This window comes from Arvicanthis niloticus, chromosome 1 (assembly GCF_011762505.2).
Source record: "Arvicanthis niloticus isolate mArvNil1 chromosome 1, mArvNil1.pat.X, whole genome shotgun sequence".
Taxonomy (NCBI): Eukaryota; Metazoa; Chordata; class Mammalia; order Rodentia; family Muridae; genus Arvicanthis; species Arvicanthis niloticus.
Genome location: NC_047658.1, coordinates 6948582 through 6975052, shown reverse-complemented (window position 1 = coordinate 6975052; position 26471 = coordinate 6948582). Strand labels below are relative to the sequence as shown.

Below are 26471 nucleotides of genomic sequence, written 5' to 3'. Positions count from 1 at the left end.
GAGTTCAAAACTAGTCTGGGCTCCAGAGTTAGACACTGACTTCCCATCTGAACCTGTTGGCACACGCCTTCAGTCCCAACACTTGGGAGGCAGAGGCAGGCTGATCCCTGTAGAGGTAATATCTTATGTATTGTATCAATGTATCACCTGTCAATTAAAAAGGCCTATAGCCTATGGCTTAGGCTGGAAATAAATGGAACATCTGGGAGGAGAAAGGATTCTGAGATAGAGCCAGGTGCAGGGAGGTTGGCCCAGGAAGATATGAGGAGATGGATACATGGTACCTGAGCACATAACCAGCCATGTGACAGAATGTAGGCTTAAATAAAGGGGTTATCTTTAGTTATGATCTAGTCAGAGAAGAGCCTACCTACATGACCAAGGTACTTGTAAATATATTTTGAGTTTGAGTCTTATTTCTGGGAGCAAGAGGCTGGGATGCAGAACCAGGCATAACTTCAACAGATCCCTGTGAGTTCTAGGCGATCCTGGTCTACACAGTGAGTCCCAGAACAGCCAGGGCTGCACTGAAAGACCCTGTTTCAAAACAAAACAAACCTGATATAAAGATGGATGAATAGATAGATAGATAGATAGATAGATAGATAGATAGATAGATAGACAGATTGATTGATTGATTGGTAGATGATAGATAGATGATAGATAGATAGATAGATAGATAGATGATAGATACATAGATAGATAGACAGATAGTGATGACTGGTGAGATGGTTCAGCAGGTAAAGACATTTGTCACTAAGCTTGATAACTTGAATTCAATCCCAGGGAGTACATGGAAGAAAGGAGAAAACTAACAATTCAAATTGTCCTGTCTTCCACATGTGCCACATGCATACACAATGAATGAGTGAATACATGAGTGAATGAATGAATGAATGTACATAGTTTAATAAAGAAAAGTCAAGCACGGTGACTCATGGCTATAACTTTGGAGGTAAAGGCAAACGAATCATGAATTTAATCCTTGGCTACATATGATCTTGTCTAAAAATCTTTAAAAAGAAAAGAAAGCTGGGCATGGCAGTGGATGCCTTTAATCCCAGCACTTTCGAGGCAGCAGCAGGTGGATTTCTGGGTGAGTTCAAGGCTAACCTGGACTACATAAGGCAGACAGGGTTACACAGTAAGATGCTGAGGGCAAGGAAAGATAAGAAGAAAAGCCAGCTAATATGTTTTAAACATTTAAAACATTCTGTTATGGAGCTGGAGAGATAGTTTAATATTTAAGAGCACTGGCTTCTCTGCCACAGGGTCCAGGTTTAATTCCCAGTACATACATGGCAGCTCACAATCATCTGTAACACCAGTGCCTTCTGGCCTTCTCTGGCACAAACCACAGATAGGCAGGCAGGCAAAACACCCATACACATAAAATAAATAAAAATACCATTCAGTTATATCATCTGACTAGGAATTTGGGAGTTTGTTGCAGACCTGCTTTCTGTGTATTTTTCTCTACCTTCCTCAGAATGATAGCTTTAAATCCTAAGCTTAATGCTGCATGGTCCCAAAATGGGTACAGAATCTGCAGGTCTCACATCCTTGTACCAATTAAGTAAGCAGGAAAGAAGAGTCTTTTTTTGTATACTGAGGGAAAAAAATTATTAGTCCAGGCTGGCCTCAAACTTATCATGACAAACCTCTGATCCTCCTGCCTCAACCTCTTGAATGCTGGGATTATAGACATGTTCCACCAGGGCCATGTTCTTGGTTTTGGCCTTTATTTTTGAGACAGAGCCTTACTGTATCCTCTGGTGGCATGGAATTTGAGATCCTCCTGCCTCTGCCTGCCAAGTGCTGGATTACAGGCATGTGCCATCAGGCCTGGCAGTTTGTATATTTTTTTTTTCATTGTGAAAACCTCTATCCTGGGCCAAGCATGTGGCACAGACTCAGTAAAGCTTTATCAGTTCATGAGTGGCAGAGCAACCAGAGCTATATGTTGTGACCCTGTTGCTTACAGCAGTTATGACCATTCCTGGGTGTCATGTGTAGTGCCTTGGGTTCTATGCTATTTCTGCCTTGCAGGTTAGGTGGAGTGTGTGAGCACAGAGCCGCACAGTGTCGGGAGCACTCTGCACACAGGTCTCCTTGTGAATGACGTGTATACTGGGCCAGTGTGAGGGATCCACCTGGCCTGAAATCCTCCAGCACTGCTGTCCTTGCCCCCCACCCTCTCTGCCTAGACCAGCTTCCTCCCTCTGGCTCCGTTTCTATTTCTGTCTTGCTTTCCTTTCCCCCAAGGCCTCAGGGGGCCCCTGGCTGGCTTGAAGCCTTCTTCCTTTTTCACCAGGATTAGGAAGGAGTTTTCCCGGCAGGGTATTTGTAAGGACTGAGATGCCCAGAGCCCCTGACCTAGCCCAAACCATCTTTGCTTTCCCAGGCAAATCTTCAGTTCCTGGATAACCCTTCCTCCATTACCCTCTACTCTCCAGCAGACCCTGCTCCATTTATGCTCACACAGGTAAGCACGGAGGTCCCCTCCCCTACTCCCTTAACAGCTGGCTGTGGAGACCCCCAGTTCAGCTAGGGTCACCAGAGCCATTTCCCCAGCCTCCAGACAGCTCCAGAGGCAAACTGCCAATTCCACTCTTTTCTTCATGGGAGGAGCCCTCTGACGAGTGACTCCCCCTTCTTCTGGTTCTGACCTCTGCCTGTAAAATAGACTCTGGACATCTATCCTATATAGTGTGGGCAGCCAGGCAGGGGCAGAAAAAGGACTTAAAGTTGAGGATGGGTCAGAAATTGCCCCACCTGCCTATTACTGTTATTGATGTTTACAGGTTTAAGACAGTGTCTGGCTATGTTGCCCAGGCTGGCCTCAAACTTCTTCTTCTTTTTTTTTTTTTTTTTTTTTTTTTTTCGAGACAGGGTTTCTCTGTGTAGCCCTGGCTGTCCTGGAACTCACTCTGTAGACCAGGCTGGCCTCAAACTCAGAAATCTGCCTGCTTCTGCCTCCCAAGTGCTGGGATTAAAGGCGTGCGCCACCACTGCCCGGCTGGCCTCAAACTTCTGAGCTCAAGCAACCAGCCAGCCCCAGCTTCTTGAGTAGCTGGGAGTCCAGTTGTGTCATCTTGCCCAAATCCACATGCTTTAAAAAAAATTTTTTTGTTGGCAAAACCAAAAACCTCAGGGTCTCATGTAGGCCAAGCGGTCTCAAACTCTGCATGTAGAAGAGGATAGTCTCCAACTTTTTACTCTTTAAAAAAAAATGTTAATTTATTCTGTGTAGTGTGCCTGAGTGTGTGTCTGTGCATCACACACATGCCCACAGAAGCCAGGACATGGAATCCCCTGGAACTGGAGTTACAGACAGTTGTGAGCTGCCATGTGGGTGCTGCGAATAAAACCTGGCTCCTCTACAAGATCAGTGGATGCTCTTAACCTCTGAGACATCTCTCCAGTCCCTAGTTTTGAACTTTAAAAAAAAAAATTTTTTTTTTCTTCTGTGTAGCCCTGGCTGTCCTGGAACTCATTCTGTAGACCAGGCTGGCCTGGAACTCAAAAAATCCACCTGCCTCTGCCTCCCAGAGTGCTGGGATTTAAGGTGTGTACCACCACCATCCAGCTACAATTTTTTCTAATTTAATGAAATAATCCATTAATTTTGTGGGGGTTTCACATGTGCTATGGCACTTGGGTCCCAGGGATCAAATTCAGGTTGCCAGGCTTGATGGCAAGTGTCTTTACTCACTGAGCCAACTTGCCAGCTCAGTCTTGAACTTCTGGGTCTCCCGTTTCTACCTCCCAGGTATCAGTATTTCAGGCACGCTTCATCATGCCCAATCTCTACCTGCTTTGTTAAGTCTGTTTTCCCAGGACACGCACCTATAAACCTGGCATTCCAGGATAGGGCATCATAACTGAAAGTTCAAGGCCAGCCTAGGCTACATTTTTATGAAGATCTTGTCTCAAAAAAAAAAAAAAAGTTTGTGACGGTACGTACATATAATCTCTGCATTCAAAAGGCAAAGACAGAAGGATTGCCACAAATTTGAAGCCAGCCATATGTGTGTGTACATGAATGCATTTGGTCATGGGAGTGCAAGCCCACAATCCCAATACTTGGTAGAGGCAAAGATCACAAAAGGCTGGGAGGCTGGCCAACTCTATCTAGGGAGTTTCTAGAGCAACACAGTGCTACACAGGAAGACAGTCAAAATCAACTACACACAGGTATGTATGTATGTATGTATGTATGTGCTTGAGGGGATGTCTCAGCAAATAGTGTTTGTCGTGTAAACATGGAGGAGTTCAGACTCCCAATACACTCATAAAAACATCTGCGACTCCAGCGCCAGGGGCAGAAGTGCATAGTGGAGAACCCTGGAGTTCACTGGCTAGACCGTCTAACCTAACTGACGAGCTACAATGAGTCTCTGTCTCGAAAAAATGAGGTAGATGACAGAGAAAGACACCCGACGTTACCTTTGACCTCGGCATTCACACATGGATGAGTGCACCAGCACATGCAGGCATACACCACACCCACATACTAAATCAGTAAATATTCCATGTAGAATTGCGTTTTTATGTTGTTTTGAGATACACTTACTATGTAGCCCTAGCTTGTCTGGAACTCATTCTGTAGACCAGGCTGGCCTCAAGATCACAGAGATCCCCCACCCCACCCATTCTGCCTCCTGAATTTTGGCTTAAAGGCAAGGGCCACTATGCCCAGCTGCAATCAATATTAAATAAATTAATTTCAATTTTCCACCCTCTGGTTATGCCAGGACATGTTATCTATTCCTCCTAGCTTCGGCGTTCTCATCTCTAAAATGAGCTAACAGTATAGATGCCCTAGGATAATTGTGAGGATTGGATGGTTTAACGGTTGCTCACATACTGGCCACCTGTCACTATCATTTTTTGTTTCTCCCTACCTCCGAGTCTCCCCATACCCACTGCCATGTTCTCTTCCGTCTGATTCAAGAGTTCCCCACCCCACCCCCAAACACGCGCGCGCGCGCGCGCACACACACACACACACACACACTGGTCAGCAGAGCTGCCTCAGACACAGAAAAAAGTTTAATTCTGCTGCGGCGGAGGGTCCCGGCTCCGAGAGGGGGATTTGGTTTTTGTTTGTGTGGGGATTCATTGTGAGGTTAAGGAAGGTAGAGAGAAGAGTCTGGTCCTTCAGTGGGACCTGCCCGGAAGATGGTGAGGACAGGGAATCGGGAGAGACACGGACACTGGACAAAAAAATAAAACAAACAAGGAAGGGCAGAGGGAGAAGAGACAACCATGGGACAGAAAAAAAAGGGAGACAATTAGGGAAGGACTTAAAAACAGACGACAGAGGGCGGGAAAGACAAGGACGTAGGGAGAAAAAAGGAGAAGCCCCTCCCTCCAAACCAGACTGGTGGGACCAGGGATGGGGCTGGGTGAGGGGACTGGAGGCTTTGGAGGCCGCCGCGGGGCAGAAGAGATCTAGTCCAGCCAGATACAAGGAATGGGCCCCTCGCCCCTGCCCCAGGGTCCCGGGTAGGGTAGGGGACTCGTGTCTCAGTGCTGCAGTGTGGGGGGGCCCCGCCCCTCCCCGCGCTTCGCTGTGTAAGGCACCGGCTCCGGCGAGGTCCGCGAGCGCGCAGGGGACGGGGCAGAGGGGTGGAGTCGGAGAGACCGGCGGTCTGCCTCCAATCCGGAGGCGAGTGGGCGTGGCCTCGACTACGGCCAGCCACGCCCCCTGCGCATCCCTTCTCTCCAGCCTCCCCCGCATCCGGCCGGGCTGGGCAACTAGGTGCGGCCCACAGGCGTCCCGGTGCCCGTGAGCCCGCCGCTCACACGGTACTCTCCAGCATCCATTCGGTGCTGGTGAAGGCCAGGCGTGCCCGGGCGGAGCCCAGCCCCAGGTCTCCGTCCTCCCCGGCCGCGCCCCCTCCGGCCCCGTCCAGGTGTGGCGTGGACCGGTGGCGCTTTGTCCGCCGGGCGCGGCGCGGGTAACTGTGACTCTGGAACAGCGCCCCGTAGTCCCCGTCGAAGGAATAGCGTTGTTGTGGCCTGGGCCGGGCCGAGGCTCCCCCAGGAACCAGAGCTAGAGTTGGGGGCGCTGAAGTTGGAGGCCCCAAGGCCCCTGAACGGCTCCTTCGAGGGCCGGTCAAGGCCCTAGATTCCTCCCCAGAAGTTTCCTCAGAGGGCAACAAGCATAGCGAGGTGGCGGAGCCACCCAGAGAGCGTCCAAGCACCACCTCTAGCTCAGTGGAAGTCGCCTCGGCCTCCATGGCCTTTGCCTCGATGGCTGCAGGGACGGCGACCTCCCGCAGCGCCTCGTAGCGGTCTGGAGCTGGTGGGGCGGAGGCCTGCTGCGCACCAGCGCCATTGGTCTGAGAGCACACATGGCTGACCCGAGGGGGCGATCTGGACGTCCCCTTGATGCGGCGGCTGTCCCCATCGCCGTACACCTTGTAGCGAATCATGAGCAGAACGATGAAAACCAGGACCGAGGCTACAATGACGCCCCCGATGGCGATGATCATGGTGCCGCCCAAGAAGTGGGCCCTCAGTGGGCGGCATGGTGCAGGATCTCCCGCGGTGGTGAATTGCACACAGCCCACCACTCTGGTAGCCGGCAGAGCGGTGGCCCCGTCGTCGTAGACTGCCAACACACACAAATCATAGGCGCGGCCAGCCGCCAGATCGTTCACCAGGAAAGTCTGGCTGGTAGAAGGGATCATCCTGTGGAAAGGGGTGTGGTCAAGACGCAGTTAACACCACTCCTAACCACATCCCCTCACTTTACGCCCTAACTAGGGGAAACTATGCTACTGGTGTCTAAGTCTCTCCTATATCAATATATTGCCAGCCTTTCAACACTGCTCCAGACCACACCCCCTCATCTATATGCCCCGCCTCCAGAACCACCAGCCTTTAACATCTGCTACTGGAATTATCTCTGCTCTACCTTGGACAATTATCACTCAAGCTCCTTCATCTATACATAACTACCATTTAAGGAGATCAATGCTATGGCCACTCCCTCTAATCTGTATGTCCTTCTTCCATTCAGATGGACAATGAAGTCAACAATGGTGGACATGTAGCCCGAGTCTTCATCCAGCCTCTACCTCCCGAATGCTGGAATTTCAGGCTTACAGACATGTTGGTTTGTTTGGTTTGGTCTTGTGGTGGTAGGGAACAAATCCAGGGCTTCCTGCAAGTACTCCACCAGCTGAGCGACATTTCCAACCCTAATTCCTCTTTGATACACACTCTTGCCTTTGGGGGAGAGAGCATGTGGCAGGACATGCCCCACCTTTGGGTAAATCTCTAGCTCCTGGCTCAGTTTCCCAAGCACCTAAGCTACATATTCCCACTCATTGCCCTTCTGACTGCACTCTGGCTTTGCAGCCATATCCCTTCGAGGTACCTTGGGACAGCTCCTCCAGAGGCACCCGGCTGTTCCATGACCACTCATTATTGAATTCTAGGAACCAATTCCCTGTCCCACACTCCCCAAATCGCCATCTACAACTGACTAAATTGTAGCCAAGCATGGGTTTCATTCTTTGCTGTAGCCTCTTCTCAAATGAAGTCCATAGCTAGCAAAGTCCTTCAGTTAAACACCCGGGAGCCATGGCCTCTCTACCCTTGGCTAGCTCTGCGACCATACACATGTTTCTTAACTACTCTGTGCACCTTTTCTCTCTAACAGGGACACCGAGAATTCCTATATCCTTGAGATAGCACAGGGAATGAATGAGTTAACGTATCTAAAGTCCAGATTGTCTAAAGTTAAGGATGCCACTATGAGCTAATGTCCCATCCAGTGTTTTCAGCTGTTCTGTGGGCTCCCACCCCAAGGCTATATATATGCCCTTGTCTGTCTCTTTTTAGATTACATTTAGTCTACAACAATACCATCGTTAACTGGCCTGACCACATCTAAATTAGATGTCTTAATATGTATATGTGTGTGTGTAAGGTGGAGGTCAGTGGGTAACCTGCAGGAGTCAGTTCTCTCCTTTCACCATATGTGACCCAGGGATTGAACTCGGGTCATCAGGCTTGGTAGAAAGTGCCGTAAGCCACTGAGCCATCTCACCAGCTGTACCCTCTACATCTCTCTAAGATCCACCCTAGGGACAGTCCCTCCCAGACTTTGGTCTCTTTTGATGAGCATATCTTGGCACAGTCTGTTTGGGCTACTTCCAGCCTCAGAGAATCCAGAGTGTGGAGTGCACCCTGACTGGCATGCGCTGCACCCAACCTCGAAAGCTCTCTTCTCCTGCCAAGGCTCTTAGTGGTTCACCAGAGACAAGCACCGCCCCATGCAGATCAAGTTCCACTCCCTCTAAAAAGCCATGCCCCATCTCCAAGCATGCTTACCTGTCAGAGCTCCACAGGCCTGCCAGTGGGACTGCCTGCTGGTCCTGAGACCCTCATCAAGAAGGTCCCTGCCATGAGGCACCACCCTCTACCCCAGGACTTCAAGCATAGGTCCCACCCACCCCAAAAGACCTCACATTATGTTCTTCCTTTTTCAAAAAACAACCAACCTTGAGCTGCCCTGACCCCTTTCTTGGTTGTAACTTTTTTCTTCTCCTAGAGGCTTGGATTTCCTTGGTTCTTCTCCCCCAAATAACCAGTTGCTAGGGGCTCCCCTACTTTCAAGGACAGTCACTGGCTCCTTAAGAAAGCCTGAGCCCACGAGTCTCTCATTGGCTGCCAGACCAGAGCAAGCAGCTGAGCAGGCTTCTTGTTGGATGTCACCTCAGCCCATGGCTGCAGAGAGGAAGTTAACTCCTGCAGTGCCATCCTATGTACAAGCATCTGCAACGGAGGACACAGGATAGAACTGGGGCCCTCAGGAAAGAAGAGTACCTGCCCAGCTGGGGAGAAAGGACTACCAAGATCTGCTTAAATACTGGTTCTGGAGCTTTCCCCCACCCTGTCACATGATGGTTATGGATCAGAGAGGAACAGTGAAGGGAGATGAAAAACTACACAATCCAAATGATTGACAGAAATGCACCATCCATCTCCCCACCATCCCTGCCTGGCAAACACTAGGTATTCAATAAGTGTGCATTCAAGCATATGAAAGATAGCTCTGCCTCTCTCTGTCTGAGAGCAAATTATCTCTCCCACAGAGCATCAAGTTCTGTGGCTGAAAAGAAAGAGAACTGAGGGTGTGGCTCAGTGGTAAAGCCCCTGCCTAGAATCCTGAGGGGCTGGTGGCGTTCCCCCAGTGAGGGGCTGGGGGCGTGACTCAGTAGTTGAGTCTCTGCCTAGAATTCCCCAGTGAAGGGCTGGGTTTATTACAGAAGAATTGCCTAGCATGTGTGAGGCTCTCAGTTCAATCAACAGTACCATAAAAGTGAATGAATAAAAATAAAATAAAGGCTGGCAAGATAGCTCAGTGGACAAGGAAGCATGTCACCAAGCTAACAAGAGTCTGCCCCCTAAGACATGGTGGAAGAAGAGAACTGATTCTCACAAGATGTCCCTCAATTGCCGCATGCATGTTATGGTGTACACACACACACACACACACACAAATGTAATTTTAAGGATGTTAAATGATGCACATAAAAAAGTAATTTTTCTTCTTTCTTTCTTTCTTTCTTTCTTTCTTTCTTTTGCTTGTTTGTTTGTTTGTTTGTTTGTTTGAGATGGGGTTTCTCTGTGTAGCCCTGGCTACTCTGGTACTTCCTCTGTAGACCAGGCTGGCCTCACACTCAGAGATCTGCCTGCCTCTGCCTCCTGAGTACTAGGATTAAAGGCCTGTGCCACCACCACCCAAAAAAATAATTAAAATTTTTTAAATGAAATAAATGGAGTGATGGTAGCAGCTTTATAACAAACACCTGCGTCTTTGGACACAGTTTGTGAAGGTTTCTGTCTGGGGTCTTGGTCTGCTGACTGACTGTAACACGTCAGTCTGTCTATCTAAGGAGGGCTTCTCAACAATGTCCTCAGTTCTGACGATCAGAAGCAAAATGAAGAAATGTGTACTTGGTGTAGCGATATAGTCCCTGTAATCTCAGAAGATAAAGAGTTCCATGCCAGCCTGGACTACATAGTGAGTTGAAGGCTAGCCTAGGCTACAAGGGCAAGAGCCTGTCTCAAAAACAAAAGAAGAGCCAAGAGAAAAGAGAGGCCTCTGGCAAGCAGACTGGCCAATAAGGACACAGATGGAGGCCAAGAGACAGGCTTATCTTGAAGGGCTAAGTGCACTGACGTTGTTGGGGCCACCACTGACAGGGAAATGGCTCCCAACCCTCTAATAACCCAAAGAAAATGAAGCACGGGGCCAGGCACTTGGCAGACTCTACAGTGCAGGAGGAAGGCAAGAACAAGATGTGTCTGTTTAGCCAACAGCCATTTATTAAGTGCCCACTGTGTGTCATCCCTGCTGTGCCAGGGTCTGTGACTGGGAGCCATACTGACAAACTACCAAGATGGAGAGACCACAGGGCTCAGGTACTGATTCCCATGGGCCCCCACCCATCAGGCTGTGTATTCCCTCAGATTAGGGACTGCGTCTCCTGGTCTCCTCAGGGCAAAGGTGCCAATGGTCACAATGAAGGCAGCCATTTGATTTTATTTTATATTACATTTTACTTTACTTTATTTTTTGAGGCAAGATCTCACTGTGTAGCTCAGGCTGACTTCAAAGGTGCTACATAACCCAGACTGACCTTGAAATGAAGATCCTCCTGCCTCAGCCTCCCAACTCTCTTGGACCACAAGCATGTGGCACCAATGTCTAACTCAGAGCTGTTTTTCTGTATTCAGGAAGCACATATATTGAATACCTTCTGCTTCCCAAGTAAGGATGGAAGGTGGTTAGGTAATTATTTCTTAATAAACTTTCCTTTCAGGGCCAGGCGGTGATGGCACAGGTCATTTTTCCCATCACTCAGGCAGAAGCAAGCGGAACTCTTAAGTTCAAGGCCATCCTGGTCTACATAGTGAGCTCCAGGACAGCTAGAACTACAAAGAGAGACCCTGTCAATAATAATAATAATAATAATAATAATAATAATAATAATAATAATAATAATAAATATACTCTTATTTCTGTGCATTTCTATCTTTTCTTCTTTATGACTCACAGCCACACCCAACTCAGGGCCCAGTATAATAGCACAGAGGGGAAATGCCTAGTGGGGGAAGGAGGAAGAGAAAGTAGAGACAGACAGGGAAGAGGAAGACAACAAACTCTGGAGATGGAGAGGAAAAGCAACTGACATGTGTCTACACTACAGCCCGATCACCCCAAGGCAGTGGCTTCTAATCCAGATGGGCCTGGAAATAATTCATAGGCACTGATTAGCATCCTATCAATTTGACACAAACTAGGCTCATCTGGCAGTCTCAACTGAAACAATGTTTCCATCAGACTGCCCTGAGGGTGAGTGAGGGTGGGGGCATTTTTTTTTTTTTTTTTTTTTGACTAACGATTGACATAGGATGGGAGGGTCCAGGCCACTGTGGGTATTCCCCCCACTGGGAATGTTCTATAAGGTGGTCCTGGGTCGTTATATAAGAAAGAAGGCTGAGTAAGCCATGAGGAGCAAGCCAGTAAGCAGCACTCCTCCACGGCCTTCAGTTCCTGCCCTGAGTTCCTGCTCTTCTCACATTGATGAACTTGTGACCTTTGAGCTATAAGATTAAAAAACAAACCCTTTCCCTCCTAACTTGCTTTTGTTATTTTTTGTCTTTTGTAATTGTTGTTGTTGGACAAGACTTTTCTGTGTAGCCCCTGGTGTCCTGGAACTCACTCTGTAGACCAGGCCAGACTCAAACTCAGAGATCCATCTGCCTCTCCCTCCAGAGTAACGGGATTAAAGGTGTGTACTACCTCCCGCCTGGCTTGGTCATGGTGTTTATCAAAGCGATAGAAACTAAAGTTGAACACAATGTTTCTATTTTTCTCATAGTTTTCGCTTTCTGTTTCTATAATGTAGGGGACTAGAATAGTAGTATTGACATAAATAGAAATATAACTATAAACATGTGTGTTTTATGTGACACAATGTTTAATTGGTAGGATTCATGATAAAAAGCCTCTGGAGAGCAAGTGATTTTGGCCATGGAACTCTGAGATATTTGTTTGGCAGCACTGGGATGGACTCAGTGCCTTCCCCAGCTTAGCTAGTTAGTGTTCTGCAGAACCACGCCCCAGCCCTAGGGCTCTACCACTGAGCCACGCCCCCAGCCCCTCACTGGGGGATTCTAGGCAGAGGCTCTACCACTGAGCCACGACCCCCAGCCCCTCACTGGGGATTCTAGGCAGGGGCTCTACCACTGAGCCACGCCCCCAGCCCCTCACTGGGGGATTCTAGGCAGGGGCTCTAACACTGAGCCACGCCCCCAGCCCCTCACTGGGGGATTCTAGGCAGAGGCTCTACCACTGAGCCACGCCCCCAGCCCCTTACTGGGTGATTCTAGGCAGGGCCTCTACCACTGAGCCACACTCCCAGACCCTCACTGGGGGATTCTAGGCAGGGGCTCTACCACTGAGCCACACCCCCAGGCCCTCACTGGAGGATTCTAGGCAGGTGCTCTACCACTGAGCCACACCCCCAGCCCCTCACTGGGAGATTCTAGGCAGCGGCTCTACCACTGAGCCACACTCCCAGACCCTCACTGGGGGATTCTAGGCAGGGGCTCTACCACTGAGCCACGCCCCCAGCCCCTCACTGGGGGATTCTAGGCAGGGGCTCTACCACTGAGACACACCGTAGCCCCTTCCTGAGGGGCTTTACTTTGAGCGACACCCCAGCTTCTCACTGGAGAATTCTAGACAAGAGCTCTATCTCACTATAACTGAGCTACATCTCCAGCCGTCTTTTTTTCCCTACTTTTTAAATTTTGAGACAGAGTGTTTCCAAGTTGTCCAGACAAGCTTTGTCCTTGCTGTCCTCCTGCCTCAGCTTCCCCACGGCTAGGATAACAAACCTGAGGCATCAGTCCCTGCTCCTTGTTCTAACTCCACTGCCCAGCCCTTGTCCTGGCTCATGTTAAGTATTACACAAACATCCCCTAAGTGCATGAAGCACAAAGACTGCAGAGCAGGGGGTTGGAAAAAGCAACTGCAGGCCTATCCAGAGCCCAAACTAAGCAAGGACAGGGGAAGAATGAGCAGGTGGGCAGAAAGGACAGGATGTTCAGGCTAGGGAGGAGGTCCTGGAGCTGCTGCACCACACTCACCTGTAGACTAGGGAGTCATCCGCAGAGCTGTTGTATTGCACTTGGTACATGCGGATGCCAGGCACTGGCCTCTGCGCCGGCCAGCGGATGAGCACAGAGCTGGACGTGAGTTCAGCAGCCACAAGCCTGCGCTCAGTGGCTGAGTCGTTGGCACCGGGTCTACCTGGTGTGGCGATGTCAGAAGAACCAGGTTCAGTGAGAGGCGGCGGGGCAGCAGGTGGGGGCGCCATCAGTGGCAGAGGTACCACACATACCTCCACGGGTGCAGTGGCTTCCCCTGCAGCATTGGAGGCTATGCAAGTGAAGGTACCGCTGTCCCTTAGGGTGGTGATGGTCACATCCAGCGTTCCATCACCACGGACCCGAGTCCGGCTGGAGTTCCCCAGCAGCCGTCCATCAGGTGCCACCCAATGCACCACGGGCTCAGGGTCACCCACTGCCCGGCAGCGCAGACTGACAGCCTGGCCCTCTACCACCAGGGCCCGGCCCCCTGCCTGCCGTGTGATGAGTGGAGGCTCACATAGAAATTCCTCCTCAGGAATGGACCAGAAATAGCGGTCAGTGAGATGCTCGGGCGTGGCACACGTCTCCAAGTCATCCTCCCTGGTCAGGCGCCGAAGCCAGAGCAGTTCACAGTTACAGTGCAGCGGGTTGCCACCGAAGCTGACTGTCAGTGGAGTGGGTGGCTTGGGCCCACCGCCCTGGGACCTCAAGAACAGTCCATCTGGGGGCAGTTTATGTAGACGGTTGGAGGTCATGTCCAACCGTACAAGTTTGTGCAGCTGCACGAAGGTGCCCTCCGCAATGTGATCAATGAGATTGTGGTCCAGTGTGAGGGTGTTCAAGTTCACCATCTGACCCACCGCCTCCCATGGCAGTGCCTCCAGGTTGTTGTAGGACAGATCCAGGTCCTCCACGGTGGACAGGAAGGCGTCAAAGGCTGCCGACTCCACCTTGCGGATCTGATTGTTGCCGAGGATCAAGTGGCGGAGGTTACCCAAGCCCCGGAGCTGGTCCCCTCGAACCTCTGCTAGGCGGTTGCTGTCAAGGTGTAGGGCCCGGAGAGCACGGAGGTCAGCAAAGGCGCCGGCTGCTACCTGGCCAATGGTGTTGCGAGACAGGGTGAGGTGGACCAAGCTGGTCATATTGGCGAAGTCTCGACGACGCACAGCCGCAATGAAGTTGTCAGTGAGCCGCAGCTCGACCACACGCCTGTCGATGGCGGGTGGCACGAAGAGCAGGCCGGTCTTGGCACACAGCATGGTCAGTGTAGGGGCCACGTTCTGACAGATGCAGCGACCCGGGCAGGGTTGGCCCCGAGATGCTCCTGCCCAGAGCAGCAGTAGGAAAGGGAGAGCAGCAGGTGGTGGCGAGAGGAGCCCGGAGGAGAAGGGGCCTGGAGCCATGGTGCAGGGGGGAGGCAGGAGGTGTGGGAGAGACCTGGAGGGGAGGAAGATAGTCAACCAGGATTGGTCACCACTCCTGCAACCCTGGGATGTGCTGCTGAAAGTCAAACTGGATTCTTTATTCCCCCCAACAAATGGGCTCTGGACAACAGATCTCAAAGCAGCTAGCATACATGGCATGGTCATCTATGGTGTTTTGTTTTGTTCTGTTGGATACAGTGTCTTATTATATAGCTTGGCCTGGCCTGAAACTTGTTTGTAGACCAGGCTAACCTCAAACTCACATAGCTCAGCCTGCCTCTGCCTCCCCAGTGTTAGGATTAAAGGCATGTGCCACCACCTTAGCTTTCCTTTTTCTGAGACAAAGTTTCACTGTATATCCCAGGTTGGCTTTGAACTCATAATCTTCCTGTGTCTGCCTTCCCAGGGCAAGGACTACAGATCTGGGCCAAAGCAACTAGATGTGGTTGCATTTCCATAGTAAGTGGCAAATCACCACTGCATTACTCTGAAGTTTTCTGCCCTCCTGTCTATCATGCCTCTTGGAGCTCCCCAACTTCCCGGACCTCCCAGCCCACAGATACTCTGAAATCACTGTTGGCTGAAATTTAGGACCAAAGATGTCAAACATACAACTCCTAGTTCAAATTTCAGCTATGACACTTACTAGCTGTGTGACCTCGGGCAAGTGTCTGAACCTCTCTGAATCTCGGTTTCTTCATCTGTAAAATAGAGAGAAAGAAAAGGTCTTACTTTGGTGAGGCTTATGTATTCTCATGAGCAGGCACATAAGACGGGTTTAATACATATTAATAATTATTAGTTGTAACATCACTGGGTGCCTAATAATACCAATGACAGAACTGGGTCTGTGTGTTATGGTAAAAGAAAATGTTTCCATTTTAAATATTATTATTATTTTGAATATTGTACATGTGTGGCTGGGTCAGAGGACAACTTTGTGGAACTGATTCTTTCCTTCCACCTTCATGTGGCTTCCAGGAATCAAACTTAGGTTGCTACACTTGTACAGCAAGCTCCTTCACCTGCTAAGCCATCTTGCTGCCCTGCAAGTGCATTAAAATTAAACACATTCAAATAAAAATTCTGGCTCTCTCATTTACTAACTCCAGGAGACCATAGCAATGATCCCCACACCTACACCAGAGTTTATTTTTCTTCCTTTTTAAAATTTTTGTTATTTTTCACCTGTTTGTTTGAGGCACAGTAGTATTATATAGTCCAGGCTAGTCGTGAACTCACAAGCCTCCTCAGGCAGTAAGGTCTCACTCTGTAGCCCAAGCTGGCCATGAGTCCACCTGCCTCTGACTCTCAAGTAATGGGATTAAGAGTGCAATACACTCATCCTGTTCTTTTTATTATTTTATCTGTTTGTTTTTGTTTTTGAGACAGGGTTTCTCTGTGAAGTCCTAGCTGTCCTGGAACTCGCCCTGTAAACCAGGCTGTCCTGGAGCTCACAGAGATCCACCTGCCTCTGGCACTTGAGTGCTGGGACTAAAGGCGTGCGCCATCACTTCCTGGTCCATCTTGTTCTTTAAGACATGACAGTCGGTTGTCTGTGCTAGTCTAGAACTTGCTATTGCTATACAGTTGAGGCCGGCCTTGAACTCTTGATCCTCCTGCTTCTGCCTCCCAAGTACTGGAATTACAGGTGTGTGGTGTCACACAGAGAAAGGTCAAAATGTCTTTACGTTATATATTAAAACAATACCATGTTCACTGAGTTTTTGATGAAAACCACTGAGTACAGGGCCTAGCTCGCAGGGAGCACTCACTGACTGTTAAGGTCTTCTACCTAAATTAATGGAGAAAAAGACAAAAAGGTGGGAAGGGTTGAGAAAAAAAAATCAGAATTTCCCATCTCAGTTTGGGGAGGTCTTCCTCTGAGTATGGTTTCTTTCCAGGTTCATCTGAGCTCCCAAGTAGGGCTGACTGATACCAACTGGTAAACAGGAGGCCCGTACATGCCTACAGGCACATGCGTGTGTGCACACACACTATGCCTCTGCTCCAGGCAAAACCTTCCAGCAGGGATTCCCCCTCCAGCAGCTGCAACCCACGACATGTCAGTTCCCATCATAACACAGGGTGGGCGGGGTGGGGGTGGGGGTAAAGCGGAAAGGATGGGAAGGGGGCGTCCTCAAAGCTATTTTCATCCCACCCTGTCCCGTGCCCCAGCCCTTGCTGACCAACCTCTGAGGAATCTGTGTGGAACGATGGCCATATGTGACCTTGATCTTTTTACCCAGGGGAAGAAGAATGGGACTAAGACAGTCAGAGAAAGGTTGAGAAAGTCAGAAGGAAGCAAGTGGGGAGGAATGGACTGACAGACAGAGCCACTAAAAGTAAGACAAAAAGTGAAAGGGTTTCCCAAGAAGATGACATAGGTTCCAGGTATGGCTCAGCAGAACATGTGCCTGGGACTCCCCAAAGAGGAACTGGGGCGTGGCTCAGTGGTAGAGCCCCTGCCTGGAATCCTCCAATGAGGGGCTGGGGGCGTGGCTCAGTGGTGATATGCTTTTCTAACATGCTTGAGGATTCCCCCCCCCCAACACTTCAAAAAGGGGGCAGCCAGGTGTGGTGACACCTTATAGATACCTATAATCCCAGCACTCAAGAGGTTGAGAGATGCAGGCTAGCCTAGGCTACATATGGAAACCCTGTCTCAAGAAACCAAGGAGACGATGAAAAGACAGGTACCAGTGGGACAAAGAAACAAAAATATTTGAAACAGAAGGCCAGCCTGGTCTACAGAGTGAGCCAGGACAGCCTGGGCTACACAGAGAAACGCTGTCTCGAAAAACAACAACAACAACAACAAACAAAACAAAAACAAAAAAAGAAGAAGAAGGAAACAGAAAAGAGGCTGAGCCAGGGTGATAGAAAGAGGGAGGAGAGGGATGCACAAAGGAAAGAAAGGAAGAAAGAGACAGGAATGGGGCTGAGGAGAGAAACTGAGGCAGGACCAGGGCAGCACATCTCTGAGTACCCCCACCAGGTTCCACCTTCCTCTCCCTCTAGGCTACTGTTCCATACCGACTAGGAACCCCGGTCTCGAAGTTAAGCCTCCATCATTAGGAGCCCAGGCAGGACATCTGCTTGCTTGGGGTCTCTAGGGCCCAAAACCCTGTTCTAAGAGTTTCTCCTCGCACAGCTGCAAAGAAAACATCCTGAGCTTACCCAAAGGCATCATAGCAACACAGGTCAGAACCCGTCCCTCAGCCAGGCTCACACTCCAAGGCCCAGTTGTGTGTGGCTTTGGTGAAACAGCATCTCCCTCAGTACCTCCTGTGCTCATTCATGACAATGATGGCACCTGCCTACCTCACCGCACTTTGAAGAGGGCTCACTGAGAATACTTTGTAGATGACTCTAACATTGTGTGTGTGTGTGTGTGTGTGTGTGTGTGTGTGTGTGATTCTGGGAATGGGACGCAGGGCCTTGTGTATGCTAAGCAGATTCTCCATGGCTAAGCCACGCCCCCAGTCCCTCACTGATGGATTCTAGGCAAGCGCGCTACAAATGAGCTGTATCCCCCACTGATTCCTTCTTCTCCTTCTTCTTTTCCTCCTCCTTTCTTTCTGAAGCTGGGTCTTACTGAATAGCCTAGGATGGCATCAAACTCACCATTCTCTTGCCTTAGCCTACTGAGTGCTGAGATGACTGGACTACACTACCAGCTGTCAGGGGTTATTCCACACTTAGAAACCTCCACAGAGCCTTACTGATACAAAGGGAGTCCACTTTCCTGATCACCTTACCTATCTTGAGAGATGTCACATCTAGACATCTAGATCCCTCTGAGCTTCCTGACCAGCATGAGATGAACGCTTGCCCAACTCCAATTCTCATAGGCTTCTTTCTACTCTTCACAGAGAGGGCACCTGCCTCCCTAGACACTGTGGTATTCTGCACTTGGGTCCACTTAGGTAGCCCAGGCTGGATCACAACCGGTACTGTCCCCGCAACATCTCCTCCCCAACCCAAGGTACTGTACTCACCTCTCTTCAAGGAATCAGGGCCTGGGCCAGTACCTGCAAAAGAACAAAGCCGCAGTTAGCATCTTATAACTCCTTTCTTGTCACTGAAACCTACCTTGGAGATCATCTAAGCCAAGGGAATCCCTATAATGAGTGTTTTCTTAGGCCTCCTGCTACAGGGCCATCATACTCTCGGAGGGACCCAAAAGTCATGGCTAAACCTTAAGAGACTGGGCCTCAGGGTCCAGCATGTGAGCTTTGCCCTCTGACCCCTGACCCCTCCTGCACTGGTTCCTGATTATGGAATTTACCCACTCTTCTTAGCAGCTGTAGAATCCTACATCCCCAGCCTTCTCTTTTTGAGACTCAGAGATATGGACCAGACATCTTTTCCTTTAGAAGTCAAGAGTTTTCATCTGGGCTCCCCAACTTTAAAGACATGAGTGGCATCCCAAGCCCAGAAGCACTAGGGCTCCTACCAGCTCTTCTCCATCCACATTTACATTGGTGGATCCATCCCAATCTCTGTGAGTCGGAACCCAAGCTCTACCAGCAAGCACCAGCCCAGTGTGGGTGCTCCCTACCCTTCAGGACACTGAGCCCAGGATAGTCACATGTGTGTTTCAGGACCACACACTATGCCTTGGCGTGCTACAAATCACACTCACTAGACTCAGAAGTAGGGTCAATCTTGTGCCCAAGGCACAGGTACACATGTAGCTTGCAGATATAGGCCTAAACATACAGAACCTGGTCCCCAGAGACTAAAGTATGAAAGGACTCCCAAGACAGACACACATCCTCAAGGCTGGCATATCTGCATACACCACACATACACACACAGGCTATCTGTTGCACACTCACAGATGTACACATACAGAAAAACCCATGTGCCCCTTAATAGACAACCAGACACCTACATCTATATAGTCCTTGCACACTTGTCAACACACAGTGGCTCACATACATAAGACTCACCTGCACAATGAAAGATACATAGGTGCACACTCTTACACACCTAAACACATTCGTGCAACTTCATATATTCCCACTGTGTAGTCATAAGAGCAGATAAAGCACCAACAGACACATGCATGCACAGCTGGTACACACCTTACACATGTACACAGAACCTCTAGCACAAACACACACTGACAAAGCAGAGAATCATGAACAAGCACACAGACACTGTATAAGCACTCCAAGAGGCTCACGCATCACAGATGCACTCAGGGCATAGTCCCATGAGGAACCAATACACTTGTAAATGCGCACAAAATACCAAAGCACAGAGCACAGTCAACAGACCAGCTAGCCTCACACTCACAGACACTGACACCCATCCCTCATGGCCCTGGCACTCCTGACCCACCTACTTCCCAGGCCAAATACATTCTAACACCCCTTCCAGTCCCTGTTACACCCTTCCCCCAAAAAGAATCGGGCACAAGCCAGGGTCAAAGGTCATAGTTCAGCAGGTGGGGCTCCATCAGGAAGGGATTGAGTCCCAAAGCCAGATTCCAACAAGATTCTGCCACCAGCAACCCCCAGAGTTCCCCGGCCTTACCATTAAGATATAGGCAACTGGGGCGCTATCTGCAGATACCCAGCAGGTGGGGGAGTTAGGGTGGGGTGGGGTGGGAAGGGCCAGGTCTTCAACCCCACCCTCCATTCTCCAACCCTCAGCCCCCACCCCAGGGCCCATCTGTCCATCCCTCGGCCTCTCATTCCTCCATCTGTCCACCTCCCGGCCTCCCATCCCCCCCACCCCCAACCAGCCACGGAGAAGAGGAGAAAGACATGGCCGTCTCCCCCAAGGATCACTGAGGACCCCCCCTCCAGTTGACATGGACCAAGGGATCAGCTAAGTCCCCTCCCCCGCCATCCATTCGGAGGCCTGGCCCCACTATCCGCTGAGCCTCAGCCCCCACCCCAGCAGGATACCTGACATAGACACACAGACACACAGACACACACACCCTTGGAGACATCCAATCCGCACCACACACACACACACGGACGGACACACGGACATACACAGAGACACACACATACACACACACCCGAGCGAACACACCCGGCTCCGCAGCCCCTCGGATGGACATCCAACCCAGCCGGACACAGACCCCCAACGCAGCCAGCCGCACGCGCGCACAGGCCCGCTAAGGGACCCGCACACCTGGGCGCGCAGCCCCCGCACACACCTGCACACAGCCCCTCGGACGGGCGCGCCACAGCCCCCCAGATCCGGCGCCCCGGAGTGTGTGGGACACACGCGCGCACACACGCACACATGTACACATGCACACGCACGGCCGACCGCGGCCCCGCACACGCCCGGATGGCCACACCGGCGGGGCGCCCGGCACACACAGGGCCGCGGGCCGGCGCACGCCGGGCCCCGCCGCAGCGCCGCGGACACACGGGCACGCTCGTCCCCGCGCCCCCGCCCGCCGCTTCCAAAGAGCCCCCGGGGCCGCCGCGGGCCGCGCTCACCCAGCCCGGGGGAGGGGGCCCGGGGCCCGGCCCCACCGCCGCCGCCGCCTCGCTCCGCGCCATGGTGGGGGGAGGGCCGGGGGAGGGGGCGCGGTGCCGCGGGGCCGCCTCCCGCCCGCCTCCCGCCTCCCGCCCGCCCTCCCGCGCGCCGCCGCGCTCCGCCCTCCGCGTCGCCGCCGCAAGGGGGGGAGGGGGTGCGGGCCGGAGGTGGGGCGGCCACACGCACTCCCAGGTCGCCGCAGACCCCCGCTCCACTGCAGAGCGCCCAGGTCCAGCCCCCGCCCCGGCCCCACCCCTGTCCCCCAGACCACGCCCCAGCGGCTACTTGCACCCATACACACATCTATGCGCTCTCCATCACATCCTCAGAGTGTGGGTCTTCGAAGCCCCAGACCATGTTGGAGAGCCACCTGGAACCAGGAACTGTTCTACTCTTTCGTGACCTCAGACAGGAATGGAGGTACACCCTGTCAAGAACCCTAGACCATACACCTCTAATTCCAGAGGCACCCCCCAGATCATATCACAGCATCCCAGGGGATCCAGACACCAACCTACCTCCCAACCACCCTAAATCATACCCGAGGCTCAGATGGCCCACAGACCACACCCGGAATCCAGGGAGGACTCAGACAATATGTCAGTGTCCATAAAGAGCCTACCATAGCTTGATTCACCGGGGAGCCCTGGGGAGCCACGCCATGTTTCATAGCCATCCAGAGTAAAAACTGATCTAACTCCAGCAATGCCTTTCCTCTATCCAGGACTCGAAACGGTTCCCTGCCCAACAGAAGGAACTGTATGCCATGGCTAATGTCTGAGGGACTCCAAACATCTCTTCTGCCTATGGGAAACCCTTAAACTCTCCTCATTTCCCCAACTATACCTCAGGTCTTCCTCTAACACTCTTGGGAACCTTGGAACTTTCACTCTGTTCCTTTCAGAGCACCCCTTGGTTTATGCCCCCCCCCATTTGCTGTAGGTTCTTTCTCACCCCCACTCCCAGCAATCAGTTCTGCTGCCTTCACCCCCCCCCCAAACCTCTTCCTCACTCTGACTCCTGTGGATCCCTGAATACCTTACTTACTCCTTATCTGGACCCTCAGTGTCCAACTCCTACCCCAGAGCTGCTGACCTCCCGCCCTTTTCTCAGAGTCCACTTGGTGTCCTAGGCCATGTTCCATCTCTTTCTGACATATACACAGGACCTCCAAACTCAGCCAGGCCTCCCCTCATGGTGTGTGTGTGTGTGTGTGTGTGTGTGTGTGTGTGTGTGTGTGTGTTTTCAGGGTTTTTAATAGTCAAATACTGAGATCTAGTTCAGTTCAGCTCCTTCACTACCAAACCTGGGGATAGGGACTGTTTCAGCTTCCCTGCCTCCTCCCTGCCTGTGTGACAGGGTGTAAAGGTACCTGCTGCAGCGAACCTCGGACTTCACATTGTCCTTGTTCTTATCGTGACAGACTTGGTGTCCTTCTGCAGGGCTGTGAGCAGAAAGTCCTTGATTTCCTCAGTTTTCCAAGGCATGGCGCTGGGCACTTGGCTCTGGTGTCCACACCTGCCCAAAAAAACCTCACAGTGGCAAGAACCAAAAAACAATGGGGGCGGGGAATGCTCAATATCTGTGTTATTGTAGTCCCCAGATCTGTAGTGTCTCAAACACTTCCCATTTAGGGCCCTCCCCCGCCCCCCATGGAGATCTTCACCCAGACTGTAAGTCCTTCCTAAGCCATACCTCCAGAACAGCTCACCGATGCAGGTGACAGTGGTCCAATTCAAACCGAGATGAGCACCAGGGGATGCTCCTGTCCTCCCACCTCCAGACTCCACCTGACCCCTGCTCTCTCTACCTCACCTTTTAGTTAGAGCAAGGGAGGACAGGGTTGAGGAGACAGAAGGAGAAAAGGACTGAGGAGATCTCTCAGCCTGTGAAGAGTTTGCGGCATAGCACAGGGGGATGGTGGTGCGCCCCAGTAACCCAGGCTCTGTGGAGGCTGAGACAAGTGGATCCTTGGAGCTTTCTGGCCACCCCATGTAGCCTAATCTGCCAGCCATAGGCCCCAGTGAGAGAGTCTATCTCATAAACCAGGTAGACCAGGGCTGGAGAAATGGCTCATCTGCTAAGAGTGCTGATTGCTACTGCAGAGTACCCAGGTTCAATTCCCAGCACCTATGTATTATCTGTGATTCCAGTCCTAGGGGATCCAGTACCCTCTTCTGACCTCCACACGCACTAGATATGCAAGTGGTGCACAGTCATACAGGCATGTAAAACACCCACACAGAGAAAATAATTTTAAAAAGAAAGAAAAGCCAAGTCATGGTGGCTCATGCCTTTAATCCCAGCACTCAGTAGGCAGAGGCAAGCAGATCTCTGAGTTTAAGGACAGCTTGGTCTATGGAGGGAGTTCCAGGAGAGCCAGGGCTACACAGAGACACCCTGACTCAAAGGGGGTAAGGGGTTGGAGAGATGGTTCAGTGGTTAAGAGCACTGGCTGCTTTTCCAGAGGACCTTGGTTCAATTCCCAGCACCCACATGGTGACTCACCTGACACCTTTGCCCAGACATGTGTGCAGGTAAACCACCAAAGCACATAAAATAAAAATAAATAATTAATAAATAAATAAATAAATAAAAATAAGGTGAACCACTCCTGAGACACAACAGCTGAAGTTGACCTCTGAAGTTGACCTCTGCCCTACACACACACACACACACACGCACACGCACACGCACACGCACACGCACACATGGATGCATGCATACACACATACACTCCCATGTGTGCACACATACCACACATGATGCGGTAGGAGAATAACAGCAGCAAATAAACAAGATACATGTAGCGATGGTTTTAGGGCATTCAAGTAAGAAAGTGCTCCCCTGGGTATCCCTATTGTACAGATGAGAACCACTGAGGCAGAGAGGTCTAGTCACTTGGCCAGGGTCACACAGGTAATGGCAGCATAGCATATGAACAAAGAGGAAGCATACATAGCATACAAAAGAGAGGTGAAGTCATCCCTGAACTGGAGGCGTGGGAAGAGGGAAAGGTAGTAGGGACACATAATGGAGAAATAAGAGAAGATTCTATGATGCAGGCAGGGGCCATTGAAAGTACACAGTGCAGTTGCCTAACCGGAACCCTAATTCCTGCAACAGATCTTCCAACACAGACTCATGACCTGGCCTATAATTCCTCACCTAGGCCCTACCCCCAATTCTGGTCCCACCTGCTGCCTCTTAAGCCCTGCCCTAAAGCATAAGTCTAGCTCTATATGGTAGGCTGGCCCCAAATTTGCTGTGTAAACGAACCTGGCCCTGAACTCGGAGATATTTGCCTGCCTCTGCCTCTCTGTAAAGGCATGCGCCATCATGCCAGCCTGAGACTCATGATTCTTATTCTTCTTTTCTTTTTTGATTTTTGCCAGATAGGGTTTCTCAGTAGCTTTGGCTATCCTGGAACTCACTCTATAGACCAGTCTGGCCTCCAATTCACAGAGATCCGCCTGCCTGTCACTTCCAGGTGCTGACTACAGGCGTGTACCATCACCGCACCACTACTACCACCATCATGAATCCTAGGTTACACCCACAAGCCCAAGCCCCACCCACTACTACCTAAGCCACACCCTGCATTTTTGCCTTCCTGCCCAAAGAGTACACACACACACACACAACACAACATGCACTCACACACTCACTCACGAATACAATTTAATAAAACCCATCAATATTTTAAAAAACAGATTAAACAGCAGGGTGCTGGTTCTTCTTAGAAGACTGAACAAACTCATCGGACCGCCCCGCCTCTTTGGTTAGTCTTTGCATTCCAAATTTGCTCTTGACTGGGCAAGACACTTACATGGTCCTCTCTGATTGGATTATTTACAGTTCACCCTAAAAGCCAGTTCAACTCTGAAGGATAGTGAGGAGGGATCGGGAAAGAAATGGCTGCTGAGGCTCTTGCCTAAAAAAGCATCGTGTGGTCCTTGGGCATGGGAAAGTTTATGGCTTCCGCTTCTGTGCCTGTTTCTTTGTCTTCAAATTGAGGTTAATCATGGCTATGTCTTCATTAATTAAAGAAATAAGCCAATGCCTGTATGGTGCCTACAAATACTTGGCTCATAGGAAGCACTCAGTGGGGGAGTTAGCTGTTCCGCATCTGAGGCTGTGACTGTGTGAACTTAGACAAGTTCCATTGCCTCTCTGATCTTGACCGGCCGGGGGTTGCTTGACCTCTTCATTAAATGCTTCCTCTTATCCCCAGACCTCTTCCCCAACTCCAGCCGTTGGGGACTGAGGCTGCGGTCAGAAGTAACGTGGGTGGGTTGGAGCCCCTAGCGGAGAGGAGACAAGCTTGATCCAAATGTCCCAGAACATGGAAGACCAAGGGCATTTCTCCATAGCCCAGTATAAAGATATTCTATGCAGAAATTCTCGACAAAGGGTTTGTCTAGACTGACGACAAGAGAACACGGATTGAGGGGGGATGAAGGGGTAAAGAATCTGAAGGCTGAGAGGGAGAGGCAGGGTTAGAATTCCCTTTTAGGCTCATCTAAAAGCGCCAGGGTTGGGGGAGGGACAGCCCAGGCACAAGGTCACTGTGTCATTGTTACCATGGTAACGGCCACCTCTCAACGGGGAACCTGGAAAGAGGTGGAGAGAGGGAGTTCCTGGGGCCTTGGGTGTGAGAATTGAGGAACCATGGGAGACACTGGGAGAAGCAGAGAAAGTATGATTCATCTCTGTGATGACGCCCATCTCAGAGCCCTGTATACCTTGGGTGCTCAATACATGTCCTTCAAAGAGAGACAGAGGTCTGAGAAAATTCAATGCCCTGATGTGCCAGGGAAAAAAAGAAAGAAAAGAAAAGAAAAAGGCGAGCGTATAGGGAATGTCGTCTCCCTGACTCTTCAAGCCTGCTGGGGCTCACTGAGAGTTCTGAATTCTCTCCTCCTCCCACAATCTTGGGCCTTCAAGCTTAGCAAACCCTCAAACTATCCATCCCTCAGCATCCTCCTGAGTGCCTGAAGCAATTACATTTTGATCCTTTGACATTTTTTGGCCTTTACATTCTTCCTACCTGAGGGCTCGGTTGAGAAAAGTAGCATTTGGCGCCAAAGACGCCTTCTAGTCCCAGAACAGGAAAAAGGTGGAAAAAAGGGTGCCCCGCGTTCTCCCCCAAGGGTCTTTATCCCCTTAGGAGTGACCCTTCACAGATTCAAACATTTCTTCAAATTACCTAAGGGGACCCAGACCACCTTCCATCCCAGGAAACCCTATAGTCTCCTCCCTTGGTTTCTGAGAAACAGGTGTCTGTTCTCCTGGGACCAGCTTGGTTTTGCTAGAAACGTCCGCCCCCTCCCGGCCACAGGT

General features: G+C 50.8%; 1 protein-coding gene across 6 annotated transcripts; it reads right to left on the bottom strand.

Moving 5' to 3' along the window:
• Positions 1 to 5037: 5037 nt before the first annotated feature.
• Lrfn1 (leucine rich repeat and fibronectin type III domain containing 1) lies at positions 5038 to 26416 on the bottom strand. 6 transcript variants are annotated; one of them, XM_034489433.2, is made up of 6 exons: positions 22501 to 26416; positions 18614 to 18646; positions 17649 to 17766; positions 15259 to 15313; positions 13186 to 14625; positions 5038 to 6702 (listed from the first exon to the last, which is right to left on the bottom strand). In XM_034489433.2, the coding sequence occupies exons 5-6, from the start codon at positions 14589 to 14591 to the stop codon at positions 5808 to 5810; spliced, it is 2301 nt and encodes a 766-aa protein (XP_034345324.1). In that variant the 5' UTR covers positions 14592 to 14625; positions 15259 to 15313; positions 17649 to 17766; positions 18614 to 18646; positions 22501 to 26416; the 3' UTR covers positions 5038 to 5807. The 6 variants fall into 6 exon arrangements, with proteins under 6 accessions (XP_034345324.1, XP_076786804.1, XP_076786793.1 ...); XM_076930689.1 differs by lacking the exon at positions 22501 to 26416 and adding an exon at positions 21089 to 21192; XM_076930678.1 differs by lacking the exon at positions 17649 to 17766.
• Between the last annotated feature and the right edge of the window lie 55 nt (positions 26417 to 26471).